General features: G+C 33.1%; 1 protein-coding gene across 13 annotated transcripts in view; it reads left to right on the forward strand.

Moving 5' to 3' along the window:
• OXR1 (oxidation resistance 1) overlaps window positions 1-11221 on the forward strand; it is a 439622-nt gene extending 428401 nt beyond the window's left edge. For 10 of the 13 annotated variants that reach the window (XM_059395031.1, XM_059395030.1, XM_059395038.1 and 7 more), the window contains 6 exons: window positions 202-282; window positions 2157-2282; window positions 3026-3178; window positions 5421-5516; window positions 7338-7411; window positions 9295-11221. In XM_059395031.1, the coding sequence (XP_059251014.1) occupies window positions 202-282; window positions 2157-2282; window positions 3026-3178; window positions 5421-5516; window positions 7338-7411; window positions 9295-9430 (666 nt within the window). In that variant the 3' untranslated portion in view covers window positions 9431-11221. The remainder of the gene's footprint in view (window positions 1-201; window positions 283-2156; window positions 2283-3025; window positions 3179-5420; window positions 5517-7337; window positions 7412-9294) is intronic. The other 3 variants (XM_059395036.1, XM_059395037.1, XM_059395043.1) reach the window with 1 other exon arrangement.
• The last annotated feature ends 5076 nt before the right edge of the window (window positions 11222-16297 follow it).

Consider the following 16297-nt stretch of genomic DNA (forward strand, 5'->3'; position numbering starts at 1 on the left):
TAGCAGTTTTAAACTCATTCATGTGTATTTCACTATAGCTTGATATTGGTATCCCCTGGATTTTCAGCATGGAGTGGGGAAAGAAACCCTGAATACAGTTCTCTTTCTCCATTTAAATTTCTCCATTTTTTTGTTTTGCTTTGTTCTGGCTCTTTTTCTCAACTGTCAGTGGAATTATTGTCTTCCTGTCTCCATATTCAGGTAGTGTCAGTGGCTGAGTATCACCGCAGGATCGATGCTCTAAATACTGAAGAACTACGCACACTCTGCAGACGTCTCCAGGTGCCCCATTCAGTAGTTTAAATCCCTCCAGAGATGAATACTCCCTGTTTTTAGTGTCTTCCGTCAGGGCAAATCTCATTTTTAAAGGATTTGTTTTGACTGTGGCACTAAAATAACCTATCAGAAAATTCCTTTCTGTTTTTAAAGAGTCCAGTTTTGCCTTGAAGAGCTCTAGGACTATCTTTTCTGTCATCTTTTCATTTTAAAAATATTCAGAGGAATTTTCTGTCACTGTCGAACTATTCTCAGTATTGTGTGTTTCTTAGAGCAATGAGAAGTGTTCATTTAATTTTAAAATTGGAAGAATGTTTTGGGTTTGAGTTTGAATCTTTACTAAATAAAATCTGAAAGATGAAGTACTATCAGACAATTGAAAACCTTTTAATGAATAACAAGACTTAAATATTTTCTCTTCTTTAAGGTTATTTCAGTTGTATCAACCTCACATCAAATATTTTAATGAGATAAATTGTTTTTGTTTTTGAGGTATTCCTGGTTGGTATTAGAAATACTTGAGAATAATATCCTAGACATCAGAACTAGATAAATTATTTAAAATTCCATGAAATAATCTTTGTGATTTTATTTTTTTTTAAGAAACAAAGTGATACAATTGAACTCAATTTTCAGTTTTGTGTATTGTGTGCTTTCCTCTTCTTAATGAGATGATGTTTTCATTCTGTGCTAGAACTACTGAATTTTTTCTTTTCTTTTAATGCTTCTCATGCTGCCTTGGATTTTTTTTTTTTTTTTGACCTTTCACATCATCAGAATAAGGGTAAAACATGCTGATGATGTGAAGGAATTAATATAGTTTAACTTCTCATCAAAAAACAATACAGTTCTAGAACATGTATTGGTTGAAAATATATGCTGTTTAGGTTTGGTAAGAAATCTGTTAAAGGAACAAAATAATTTAGCAAGATTTCATTCTTAATGGAATCAGTTGCTGTACATTGCTACATTTTAGTTATCTGCTCCAATAGAGTTCTATTTTCCGACTTAAAAGTTACATCAATAATAGTTATGTTTTATATCTTTTATATCCCAATGTTACTGCATTTTATATATTAAAATAAAAGTAATAATGGTACTTTATAAAATAATTAATAATAAAATATGAACAAGTTTCAACAGAATAGATTGTATCCAAGTTTGTTTTGAGGTATTGACATTATCATTTTAAGAATATCGTTTTAGGATCATATCCATCCTGCAAAAGCATATATTCTTTTTTAATGCGTCACATTTATCTAATTTTTAAAATATAGATATGAACAAATTGACCTTTAAATTTCTTCTGTGGTCCAACTCTATTTACAAAAAGTGTTTTGAAAGTAATAAGAAGGAAGTCATTTTCTAAGTAATGGTAATTTTTCAGTGAAGCAAATAAATCTATATATGCACACATACTGATGAAAAGCTATATTTCTTTGGATCATTCTTTAAAATTTTGGCACCCAGAAAGTTTTCTTAATTATTTCTGGCAAATTTTATGTTTACCATGAAAATAAAAAATCCCACATATTTTAAATAGCACTGATAAATAGCAAGCTAGCTGCTCACTTTTGCCCTTCAGCAGGAAAATTAAAGTTTGCATGTGACTTTTCCTTTCACACAGAAATAGGGGTGTTAATCATTATCTTTCCATCATATAGTGGTTGAGAAAAATGTCTGTTTATATTTAAAAAATCTTTTCCTACCTTGGATATACTACTGTTATTAGATGGACCATCTTTTGACTTCTAAAATCCTAAATTAAAGTTTTAGCCCACTCTTTTAAGGTACAAAGTTTTATTTCTCGCAAAAGGCAGATATTGTTTAATGTATGTTGCAGTTTTATATTAACATGCTGCTGCTGTTTACTTCTTTAGATTACTACAAGAGAAGACCTAAATTCAAAGCAGATTGCTCCATTGAAAGCAGACCTGGAGTCTGAATCTTTTCGACCAAACCTAAGTGATCCCAGTGAACTCTTACTGCCAGATCAAATTGAAAAGGTATGACATACATATGTGCATTTCTGAGTGGATGTCCATAAGAGTAAAACAGCCTCTTTTCAGTTGTTTTCTAGCTAAAGAAGTAGGTTACTGCTATTAGTCTTCCTTTCCTGTGAATAAAAGTAAACAAAATATAGCAACTAGTGCAACAGAAGATGTTAGGAGCAGACATTAAAATAAAAAATAGCAATTTAGATGAGATCTTATAATAGCCAAAATTTTGATTTCTTACTGTATAGTAGTTACTTGGTTTATGTGATTATGTCATGTGTTTTTTACAGGACCTATCAGAGTTGGATACTCTTATTGTGTGTATTTTATGAGTGAAAAAATTTAGGCATAGAGAAATTTAGTATCTTTCTCAAAGTCACACAGCTATAAAATGTTGAAGCTCAGTTTCTAGGGCCCATTATTTGAGAGTTTGTTAATAATCTAACAGTCCATTCAGTATTTTTGCTTAAATTAGCAGAGGGTAAAAACAATAAGTAAACCCTATTTCTTGTCTCTCTTCTAATCCATGTCCTTACTTGGCATGTTCTTTTCTTTTCCTGGTGCACAATTACTGTTTCATTCTGAGAAGTATACAGTTATTCTTTATGCATCTCTGTATCTTTGAGAATAATTTCTACTGTTATTTTTGTAGGCTACATTTTATAAAGTACCATTCCATTTCAGCTGACATTACTGTCTTGTATATTGACAGTAAGCTATCAAGTAAAATGTTAACATTTTATTTTTCAAAGCTTACCAAGCATCTTCCACCAAGAACAATTGGCTATCCATGGACTCTTGTTTATGGCACTGGGAAGCATGGCACAAGCTTGAAGACTCTTTATCGAACAATGACAGGTTTAGACACCCCAGTGCTGATGGTGATTAAAGACAGTGATGGGCAGGTATGAAAAATAACTAAATGGACACCTTACCCTTTAAGAGCTTACAGTTAAAAGAAACATTTAATGTATTTTTCATAAAAATTATTTCCATTAGTACATTTTTATTAAGTTTATCTGATAATTTTATTAGTACTTCTAATATAGAAGACATTTTTGAGTGCTACAGAGGACAGATAGGAGCATGAATCCTTTAAGGGATTATAGTCTGGTAAAAAAGAATATTTAGGTATACTACTAGTATCTCCTGGAATAAGCCAAATATGCCAAATGTAGTGAGAACCTAGAGAGAGCATAAGGGGTGTTCATTTCTATTTGGACAAGGTGAGAATGAAATTCATGGATAGGGTGAAAATTACAGAGTCTTAAAGCATAGTTTTGAAAGTTAAAGATAATTGTGTGAAGAAGATATCAAGAATAAAACCATAGGTAAGCAGGAGAAATATTGGTATTGGTTTGGGTTCATTCCTGAAACATCTAATTCAGGTCACTTAGTTCAGATTGGAGAGTAATAACAGGATAAAATAGCAATATTAATTTAAAAAACAAAACACTACTACTCCTGACATCTTTATTGTGCTGTTCCTACATATTTGAATAATCATTGATGTGCATTATCTTATTTAATCATCAAAACCCTATGAGATTGATACTTTTATCATCACTGTTCTAAAGAAGAGTAACTATGACTGAAAGAATTTCATCAACTTTCCCAAAGTTATACACCCAGTAAAAGGTAATTGCAGCACAAAAATGAAGAAACTGCTTACTACGTGCCATAGCATAGATTCATGTCACAAATGTTATATTGAGTTGGAAATCAGACACTGAGGAGTAACTGTCTTACAAATGGATTTAAGGAAATTTCATAAACAGGCAAAACAAATCTATGGTATTCTGGCTTTTTAACTTCCCTGGGGAAGTGGAGGTGGTGATGCTGAGGAGGCACAGGGATAGCTTCTGAAGTGCTAATGATGTTCTGTTTCTTGTTCTAATTGAAGGTCAAATGAGACTGCTTTGTGATAATTCCACATTGAGCTGTGTGTTTGTATTTATATGAGATATGTATATATATATGCTTACACCTTTCAGTAAGAAAGTCTATTTTAAAAATATAAATACCGTAAAAGCAGATTATCAATAGATTATCAAAAATTAAGATTGTTAAAGTGACTATAGAAATCATCTCTAAAACTCTCTACATTCCCATTTTACGATGTGGAAACTTAGACCCAGAGCATTGAAATACCTTGTCCCAGTTCCTTATTCACTCATTTTTTTTTTAGGTTATTTATGTTTTGTATCTTGTTCTGTGTAAAAGCATAGCATTACAGGCCCAAGCAATTTAGACCAAAAGCCTTCCCTCATTGAATTTATTGTCTAATGAAGACAAAAAGAGCATATACCATTTTAGTAGTAGAATGTTTACCTGTGCAGAAGGGTTTTTGCTTTCCTAAATCCTGTAATCCCCCTGTAACTTGTTATCCTTATTGTATGTGTGTTGTGCATATACGTTCTCCTGAAATGTGATAATCACTTTAAAAAAAAAAAAGATTTTATTTATTTATTTATTTGACAGAGAGAGAGAGATCACAAGTAGGCAGAGAGGCAGGCAGGGGGGGCATGGAGCATGCTCCCCACTGAGCAGAGAGCCCAATGTGGGACTCGATCCCAGGACCCTGGGATTATGACCTGAGCCGAAGGCAGAGGCTTTAACCCACTGAGCCACCCCAGGTGCCCAATAATCACTTTTTAAGACTGTTTAATTGTCATAATAAGCATCCTTTTTTAATTTAAAAAATTTTTTTTTAATTGAAGATTTATATTTATTTATTTGACAGAGAGACAGCAAGAGAGGGAGCACAAGCAGGGGGAGTGGGAGAGGGAGAAGCAGGCTTCCTGCTGAGTGGGGAGCCCAGTGTGGGGTTCAGTCCAGGACCCTGGGATAATGACCTGAGCCCCAGGCAGCCGCTTAATGACTGAGCCACCCATGCGCCCCAATAAGCATCCTTTTAGATTTCAAAACTAGGAAAAATTTTCCATTGAGAATGTGATAGGCTTTGTACTTGACAATAATACAAATTTTTAATAGCCAATCATGTTTTCCTTTTTAAGTAGAAGTAGATAAAATTATATTACATTTCTGGTTGTTTTTACATCTTAACTTAAACCTAAATAGTGAGGTAATGCTTAATGAAGCAAATTAATAGTCATGTCATTGAGCATGCCTTTTTTTAATCCTTAGGTTTTTGGTGCATTAGCATCTGAGCCATTTAAAGTGAGTGATGGCTTTTATGGTACTGGAGAAACCTTTGTTTTTACGTTCTGTCCAGAGTTTGAGGTAAGGACAATTATTCCAAAATCCAGTTTATAAAGAGATAGATGGCATAATGAAAAGAACATGCACTTTGGAGTCATACACACTTGCATTTGACTCTTATCTTTTACTAACTGTAACTTAGCACTTTTTGACCATTTTGAGGTCCAGCTTTCCTATGGATAGAATGGGAACCATAAAATGTAACAAGATTGTTTAAATATTAAATGAGAATCATATATACAACACTTGACATAGTATCAGACATACATCATGGTCTCAGTAAGGAGTATACATCATTATTACTGTTCTGAATTGCCTTTGTGAAATTCTTAGAAACTTTCATTTACTAAGTTGCATGATATAAGTATTGAAAACTTAAAAAATAAATCATTTGGGTTTAAATCAGTTAATTACCTGATTTCTTTTTATTATGGCTAGATTAACTGAAATTAACAAATTAACAAATTAACAAATCTTTCCATTGCCAGTAAGATCTAAAATGTAGAGATGTACATGAATTTCAATCAATATGTTGACTGTTTAAAACATTGCATGCAGTCGTCAAAACATTGCATGCAGTCGTAGCATCTTAGATACATTAAAGTTCAGTGTGTCAAACCTTTCCTAAGAGTGAAATTATAATCTTGAAAAAGGAATCAGCACAGTTGGTTAAAAAAGTAGTCTTTAAAAATAGTGTCTATGATGAGCAGAATAGGAAGGGTTTGATAATACACTAGATGTCTTGTGCTTCACTGGCTCACCAGATTAACCAGTGCTTTCTGTTCCCTCATAAAATATAACCGATGCCTGCAGCTAACTGGAAGTTTATAATTGTTACAGATTTTTTTTTTTAAAGATTTATTTACTCATTTTAGAAAGTGTGAGCAGGGTGGGGGTGAGGGCAGGGGGAGAGAGAGGCAGAGCAGCAAACTCCCCACTAAGCATGAAGCCTGACGTGGGGCTGGATCTCACCACCTATGAGATGATGATCTCAGCCAAAACCAGGAGGAGCCAGAGGCCAACTGATTGAACCACCCAGGTTCCCGTTACAGTTGTGCGTCAGTTGTGCTTATTCTTAAATCTTTCTATGCTATTTCTACCAGATAATGTTACAAATTTCATGTTTTCTAACTATGAAAAAGCGAATGTTAAAGTTTATTTTATTGAAAAAAATTTTTAAAAGTTTATTTTATTGAAAAGTATAATGAATACTTAGGAAAAGGTGAGGTGCAGCACTAGAAATGGCTGTTTATTAGGTTTAAGTAAAATTCCCATGGAAGATTAGTAAAAAAGATATTTAAGAATATGAACATCTAGAAATTTTGCTCTTGGACTTCTTAAGTGTTTTTATGTCCTCATTGCTCTTTAAAAAAATTGAAACTAGAAACCATAAACATATGTAGTAGGCTTACCTAAGCATGATGATAGGCAAATCTGTATCCAAAGAAAAGACCTTGGCCTTATATCAAAGTATTATCAAATTAGTGTACATTTATGTTTAATGATAAAAGTTAATGGCATCGGTATATTAATTTTTTAACTGATTTTCTGCTTCAACTTTTTTCACTAACCACCCAGTTCTTGACAAAGAAAAGAGAACTATGTATAAAAAGATAATAAGATTTGAGAAATTGGAAATGAAAGTTGTGTGCTTTCAAACTTAGTCATAAAACTACTGAAGCCCAAAAGCATCAGACCCTTGTACCCAGTCTTTTGTTCATACTGTACTATTCCTCTTACTGTCAATCTAGGCTTTGTTAAGTACTTGGGATTTAGGAGAACTAACTCTATATAGTAACTGTTTTCATCTACATATTTAAAGCTTTCTTTTTATTTACGTAGGTCTTTAAGTGGACAGGAGATAATATGTTTTTTATCAAAGGAGACATGGATTCACTAGCTTTTGGTGGTGGAGGGTAAGTCTCTTGAATATTTTACCATGAGGTGTTTAACAAAACTATTCATCTGTGTTATTTATAAAATCAGTTATTTTTGGAAAGTTTGGACATTAGAATATCTTAATTTGTATATTATGATTAAGAAAATACTTTTACAGGGAGGTGCTTACATGTAGTATGTGAAACTATTGATAAAATATTTGTTTATTCATTTTAAAATGCTGTTGATTCCCTTTTGATTAAAACCCATCTTTTAGAGTAGAGTGACTCCTTGATATTTGAAAGTGAAGTACACTAATATCTTAGACCTTCTCAAATGTTTTAAAAAACACAATGGTATGTTGTTTCTCCCAGTGTATTAAATAGATCCAATTGTTTCCTTTTTATTCTACCCTGGAGACTATTTGGATTGATACGTAGGAGAATAATAGGAATTTGTTTTCTTATTTACTTTGTTTTTAACAGGATGCTTCAGTCATTAATTTGATTCCCTTTACATAGCAAGCACTATGAGAACTTTTGTTTATTCTGGCACCCCAACTTTATTCAGTCTTTAAAAGACAGTGTTTGGAAGTAGTTTGCTCTACTTCTCCTAGCCTAGACTTTTCAAATAGTGCTTCTTAGCAAACGTTGACTCCTTCTTTTGGTATTTCTTTCCATCCTTCAGGATCAGATATAAAGTATGCTAAATAATTCCCAAACTTATAAAAGTACTATTTGTTTCCCACAGCTGAGGGTTTACAATAATTGATTTAGGCTGCAGAATTTTGTTAGTATGCAAGAATATTCATTATCCTGAGTGATTCTAACAAATTTCTCTTAAGCTTTTCTATAGGTAGGTGTTTGGAAGACATGATTTCAGTGATTAAAAAATTACCATGGTTATTATAGCTTTCTCTGAGGGACCTAACCAGATAACTAAAAACCATGTTATTCTTAGTTGTGGGAATCAGCATATGTTTATATGTTCCAATTACACCTTTTTTTATTGGTGGGGTGCAGGCAGTCATTCAGCCTTACTCCAACTGGTAGTCGTAATATGATTCAGTTAGCTCTCCAGGAAGTCCTCATAGGCAAATGGCTGATAATTTCAAGCTGTTAAAGATGCCTTGAATCTTTGAAAATAACATACGTAATGTCATTAGATGTCTGCTGGAACTTGATTTTGATTATACCACATGATTGCAGTTAGCTAAACTAAACATTGGGTCATTCGATAGCAACTTAAGACCAGTTTACAGTCTTTGAAGAAGGAGAGTACAGGCTCAGAAACCTAGAGCAACACGGACTTTGATATTCCAGAATTACAAACAGGAGCCCCCAAATGTAAATCATGATGTGATGGACCTAAGTATAGGCTTTGGAGTTAGACCTGATTTAGATTCTGGTTTCAACAAATATTATATATGGGACCTTGAGCAAACTGAAGTCTAAAGTTTCCTAAGTTGTGAATTAGAGATTGAACTCTTAATATTAACCATGCATGTTAATGTTAGATGAGAAGGAGTTTTCATGTTAAATACATTAAATATTTAACTCATGTCAAATATATTAAAACCATTTACCAAAGAGAAACTCGTAATACCAGGCAAAGAGTAACAGAGTGGCACCTGTACAGTAAAAAGAATTCCATGTGAAATTAATTTTAGAGGATTCATTTTGTTGCTTAATCTGTGCACTAAGTGATTTTTATACTGGGATGTGAGCAAAACAAAATTGCTTTGTACTAGTATGAAAAGGAGTAGGAAAGGGTTTTGAAAAAACAAATGATTTTAGAGTTTTGAATATTGAAATGTCACATTAAAATTATTATTTTATAACTCCTGCAATATTTATCTTACAACTTAGGGCATAAGTATTAAGAGATTATTGCTAAAACTGTTTTCTTTTATGTATTGCAGGGGAGAATTTGCCCTTTGGCTTGATGGAGATCTCTACCATGGAAGAAGCCATTCTTGTAAAACATTTGGGAATCATACACTTTCTAAGAAGGAAGATTTCTTTATTCAAGACATTGAAATCTGGGCTTTTGAATAAATGTAATGCTCTCTGTCTTAGCAGGATAATGGCCCAAACCTGACATGGACAAGCATTGTTTGGAAAGTTCAAGAAGCAATACAATGTAACATGTCACTTGTGCTTTAAAATTAATCGTATCACCATTTTTTACAGCTATAATTTTAGAATTTATTTTTAAAATCATGTTTCTGTCCCAGGGTTTTTTGGGTTTAGACCATGGTGTGGGTCCATGCAGTATAACAGCTTGGGTTTTGTCAGAATTTTGGCAGCATTTTAATCATAGTAACCACCTCATCTACAGTCCGTGTTATCTCAGTCTCCTAATAGGATGGTGCTCTTTTTTTGAACCTCTTTTGGTTTATTATTTTTAAAACTCTGTTGATTGTTTTACTAGAGCAGTCCAATTGGGACATTGAGAGAATAAAGACTAGATAATGCTGTGAGGTATTTGTGAGGTTGCAACAGATGACTTTTGGACAGGCTCAACTTAGTCATTCTTGTGAAGGAAAAAACACATGCCAAAATAATGAATAGTCCATTAACCACTGAGTTCTAGTTTTAATTCATACTACAACATTCTCTTTATTAATTTTCAGGTATTCTCAATTTCATTTTAATAAAAATGAAAATTGAAGAGAATTCTGGTTGTAATAGACCACAGTGCACATGATCTGCAGGTTTGGGCATATGCTTTCATGATTGGATTATCTGGTAAAGTTATATAATACAAAGGAGAATGAGAACTTGATTCTAGTGGACTTAATATATCAATCGAGAAAATATACTATTTACATATTTGTAGCTTAGCAGGGCATTATCATAAGTACAAAAACTATGAAACAGATGCATATTTCTTCAACATATTGTGTCAGATACACTGTTTTATAGTTCTGTTGTTTTAGCCTTCTTGCACACCAACTCCCAAAATATAGGTTCCTGTTCAAAAGGGAAAAAAAAAAGTGTGTTTTTTTGAGTGGTATATATTATTACTACCATTAGCATTTGCTGTTATAAAAGGGCAATGATTATAGTAGACAATATTGTAACTCAGTAGACTTGTTGAATATGCAAACTTACTGTCAAGTGACCTCAAAAAAAAAAAAGACAAGATAGAATATACTAGTAGTTCTTATCCTCTTTTGTAGGAAACCAATAATATGCCATTGTGGTGGTCATTCATCAGTTAATTTCAAAGCTTCATGTTATGCAAAAAAGAAAAAAAAATCCTGCTGTTATACATGTGACAGTGACCTTGTGCTGAAATTTCAGCTATTCCAGATAAACATTGTATATTTTCTTGTAAATTAATGTTTAAAGGTAGTTTTGTTCTTATAGAAAGTGTTGATTGCCAGGTTGCTTATAGCACTTTAAATTATTCTAAAACGGAAATTATAAGCCAAATATGTTGGCTTTAGTAGTTTTAGTTGTATAGGTCTTGAATATATTTAGATCTTTTGAAAGTTTAGATAATTATCTAAAAAAGCATAATGCTAATGGAAAACAAAATCTGATCTATTTAATATGCTATCACTGAATGTGAATAGAAATGTGGGCATCAATTCCTTGTCTATATAAAGCTCTCTCATTATAAGTTAGTAACAGTATATAGATTAAATGTTTACAATATAGAGAATTGTAAATAAATGTATCATTTTTCCCCCTTTGGTCTTCCACAGCAGTATTATTGTCTTTGTGGAGTTGACTAAAAATTAAAAGAAAATAAATAATTTAAAAAATCCTGTATTGGATTTCAGTTACAATAAGGTCATAGTGATGTATACCAAATAAAATCAAATACTTAAATACAAATTTGAGTTTGGATTTATTGAATAAATCAAGTTACTTTCATATCTAAGAAGTCTTTGATTAAGCCTACTACTATGGTTTATGTGTAAAAAATGCTTTTAGTAGTTTCGGGTAGTGTGGTGGTGGTGGTAATAGTAATGATAGAAGGATGCATTCAAGTAGAGAGAGCATGATAGTTTAAAAAATGAGGAAAAGAGGGTACTTGGCTTTTGAAGTATGTAAGTCATTTGATATTTTTAAATTACGTTATTTTTTTTTTTTAAGATTTCATTTATTATGTATTTGACAGAGATCACAAGTAGGCAGAGAGGCAGGCAGAGAAGAGAGGGGGAAGCAGGCTCCCCGCCGAGCAGAGAGCCCAACATGGGGCTCGATCTCAGGACCCTGGGATCATGACCCAAGCCGAAAGCAGAGGCCTTAACCCACTGAGCCACCCAGGTGCCCCACGTTATTTTCTTTTTTGATGGGGAGTACGTAGCAAGGTAGGACTGATGACATAAAGAATTTCGTTATGTGCGATGCAAGAAATTTAGATTTTTTTTTTATCTCATGGAGCAATTAAGAAAATTCAAGCGGAGGAATGATACAATCACGTTTACACTTCAGAAAGATCTCTGAAAATTAGATTGGTAGAGAAAAACTACTGGAGACCAGGAGACAAGCCTTTACACACAGTCCAGAGGAAAAATGATGAGGCCTGAATAAGAATTGTAGCAATAGTGATCAAGAAGGAAGCATGGATTTGAAAGAGATTTAGGAATTAGTGTTAACACAATTTCATTACTACTTGTCAGAAAGAGATAAGGATAATTCTTACGTGTTTTACTTAGGAACTGGGTAAATTATCCATTGATATGAGTGATGTACAAAAAAGAGAAGCAGCAGATAGGGAAATAAGATTGGTTATGAGAAATTAGCTGATAGGGAGGGGTGTTACTATTTCATTGTTAAAAAAAATTTTTAAATCAACAATCTACAAGTAGATATTGCAGCCACAACTTACAAATGAAATGCCTTTGGAGATTATAGACTGTGAGTGAAAAGAGAGAAATCTTGAGATAAATTCTGGGGATATGGTAATATTAAGTGATAGGCAGAAGAAAAGATTCTTAAGCCTCCATTTCTAGAAGCTAGAACAACAACAAATTAAACCTAATGAAAATAAAAGGTAGGGCAAAATGAAGATAGGAATAGAAGTCAGTAAAATTTAAACCAGGACACATGACAAAATCTGAGAATAATAAAACTAAACCTCTAGGAAGATGAAGAAAAAGTACCATTGAAAAGTGGAAGACATTACTACAGAGCCTTCTAGACTTTAAAAAGGAGAGCATATTGTCACCCAATTTTTACATCAATAAACTTGACAATGTAGGTAAGATGGAAAAAAGATTTTGGAACAGCATTTGTTAAACCTGATCCAAGAAGAAATAATGATTTCTGTATTGCAGAATTTGAGTTTGTTAATGAAAAAAATAGTCCACAAAAAAAACCAGGTCCAGATGATTCCACTAGGTAATTCTTTTAAGTATTAAGGGGAAAAAGTCAGTCTTAATTAGATGAACTTTCCCCAGGGTGTTAAGAGAGAACTTCAGATATTGCATTTTGAGGCCAGCGTGACCTTGATACCAAAACTTTACAATACTTACAAGGAAGTAAAGTTCTAAAACAGTCTCTTATGAATATAGTTATAAAATCCTACATAAAATAGCCACAAATCAAATCAGCCATATATAAAAGGATAATATAACCAAATTAAGTTTATTCCAGGAAAGCAAGAGCTGTTAACATTTTAATATACCATTTACCAGATTTATAGAAAAAAAAAAGTTTCATGATCATCTCTGTAGAAGCAAAAGAAGCTTTTAGTTAATTTCACAGCCAGTTTTAGCATAAAAACTGAAACTAGGAAAGGTTCTTCCTTAACCATTAATGATTAAAAAGATTATTCTTGACAGATGTACAGGAAACATTATGTTTAATAGTGATTTGCCGAAAGTTTCCTCCCAGAGGTAGGAAGCCTGGCAATAACTGCTATCAGCATTTCTATGCAACCTGGTTCCGGAAGTTTCAACCAGTGAAAAAGCAACAAAGGAGGCCTAAGGTTTGGGAAGGAAGAACTTCAAATGTCATTTGTATATGACATGATTGTGGACGTGGAAAATTTCAAAAAGATCCAACTTTAGAATTAGTTTTTAGATTAAGCAAGTTCAACAAATACAAGTTCAATATAAAAATGTTTCATTTTTTCATGTACAACCAATAATTAGAAAATGAAGCTTAGAGTATTGTCCTTTGTAATACCATTGAAAATACTGCATATATAGCAAAAAAGACCAGTCTTTATATACCATATTCATAACTGGAAGACAATACTGAAAGATGTCAGTTCCCCAAATCAATCTCTATTGGCAATGAAAATCTTGGCCAGGTTTATTTTTGGAAATTAAGTTGATTCTAAATTTATGTGGAAATTTAAAGACAAAGAATAGCCAAGGAAGCACTGAAGAATGAGGCTTTAGTCTTGAACACCAGATACTGTGATTAAAAAGCTAAGTAAGACAATGTGATATTGGTCAAAAGGATTTACAGAAGAGAGAATCACAATCAAGGGTCCAGAAAATTATTCTTTTTGAAAAGATGGCACTTGCTTAGTGGAGAGTATGCTCTCTTAAATTAATGGTGCTGGATTAATTGGATATGTGTAATGAACAAATAATCTTGATCCATCTCACACCACATACAAAAATTACAGATTGTAGCTCTAAATGGAAAAGGTAAAATAGTAAAGCAATACAGAATATCTTCATGAACATTGAGTATGAATACATTTGTTAAATGGGACACAAAAGCACTCACGAGGGAAAGAAATGAGCTCTACTACATTAAAATTTTAAGAACTTTTCATCAAAAATCATTAGAAGTGAAAAGGCAAGCAACAGGGTGGAAGGTTTGTATAATACACAGATCTAATGGATGTCTCAGTCACACAATATATAATCAACTACAAATCGAAAAAGTTCAACGAAAAAGACAAAACTTTGGCAATTCCTAAGAGTAAAGTCTGTCTTAAAATGTGAAGTGAAACAACTTTGGACATTTTTCTTGGCAGTATCTGCTAAAGCTAAGCTGTTGACCACCAATTTAATTCCTTGGTATATACCCAAGAGCAATATGTGGATTTCTTAACCAAGAGGTATTAGAATGTTTAAAGAACTATTTTTTTTTTCTCTCCCCACTATCTCCCCCTTCCACCACAACGTCCATCCACTTTTAATTTCACCAATGGTCCTAATCATGTCCATCAAAGCATTATTTTTCCTGATCGATTATCCAATCCAGGATCCTGCATTACAGTTAGTTTTTAATCTTCTTTAACTTTTAAGAGTTCATTAGTCATTCTTCGTGTTTTATGAGTGATGTGTTTGAAGAGCTCAGGATTACAGAATGTTCATCAGCATGGCTTTGTCTAAATTTTTTCCTATGATTAGGTTACGCATTTTTGGCAAGAAAACCACAGAAGTGATGCTGTGTTCTCTGCATATGAAGAAGCACATATATATGTTTATCCCTTTATTGGTTATAATAGCTTGGATTAACTGACTAATATGATGTCCACTATGCTTTTGCATTACTATCATTTTCCCTTTGTTATTAATACAGTATGTGTGGGGAAATACTTTAATACTGTAGTTATTCTGTTCTCTAGATTTTCAGGTTTTTAGTATCCATTGAGGATTCTTGCCTGAATTAAAGAAATTGTTGTAAAATGATTTTTCTTTCATTCTCAGCACATTTATTAGTTGGCATTTACTAATGGATTTTTTTTTTTTTTAGTTTGAAGTGTTATAATCTATTTCTGTCCTTTATATAACCAGTGAGTACCCTGTCAAATTGACTTCTGTACATTTCTTCATTTTCTTGGGTGCTTGGCCCTGTTCCAGATTTACCTGTACTTTTTGTAACCCAATCCTAGAAGCAGCCTTTTCTCCAAGTAGTCAGGTTTCTTTTCAAGAAGAATGATATTCTGAAATCCGAATTTTTATTTTTTTTTTTTAAAGATTGTATTTATTTGAGAGAGAACAGAGGAAGAGGGAGAGGGAGGAGCAGGCTTCCCACTGAGCAGAGAGCAGAGGGCAGGGCTGGATCCCAGGCCTCTAAGGTCATGACCTGAGCCAAAGGCAGACGCTTAACCAACTGAGACACCCAGGCACCCAGAAATCTAAATGTTAGATGTGCTTGCTGCTGCTTCGATCGCTTTGCTTCTAGGGCCTTTAGGAGACAGGAAGTAAATCCACATCATGAATGCACACTAACATCTCTAATAGCAGTCTAACATTACAGACTTCTTCCTTGTCTTCCCTCACTCCATGTTTGTATCTTCTCCCACTGTGAGGATATCAATATATTACTGATATGCTTATTCTGACAATATACCCATTATAGTTTAAGAATTGCTACACCTATACAACAAAAGTAGAATATTCCTTTGCAGGTTTTTTTGTCTTTAGACTGAAGATATTTAATCAAAATATTGTATTCAAGACTTATGTACACTTTTTATCCTATGTGGTTAAGAATTTGAAATAGAATTGATTTATTTTATTTATATTCAATTTCATTTTTTCTGTCTTTAATTTTACTTTTTGTATATGTAAGCATTTAAAGGATTCAAAAGGGGGCACCTGGGTGGCTCAGTGGGTTAAGCCACTGTCTTCGGCTCAGGTCATGATCTCAGGATCCTGGGATCGAGTTCCGCATCGGGCTCTCTGCTCAGCGGGGAGCCTGCTTCCTCCTCTCTCTCTCTGCCTACTTGTAATCTCTCTCTCTGTCAAATAAATAAATAAAATCTTTAAAAAAAAAAAAAAAAGATAAAGGATTCAAAAGTCAAACTCTGCAGAATTTTGTCTCTTTGAACCCAATTCCCCCTATCCCTACAGGAAATCAATTTCATTATTTCTGGGTATCCTCTATTATGTGTGTGTGTGTATGTACACTTATATATACACACAAACATGCACATATATAATCCAGTGTGTGTATATGTGTGTATGCATATGTATACACACTGAAAATAAC

The sequence above is a fragment of the Mustela nigripes genome, chromosome 3 (assembly GCF_022355385.1).
Source record: "Mustela nigripes isolate SB6536 chromosome 3, MUSNIG.SB6536, whole genome shotgun sequence".
In the NCBI taxonomy this organism is placed as follows: Eukaryota; Metazoa; Chordata; class Mammalia; order Carnivora; family Mustelidae; genus Mustela; species Mustela nigripes.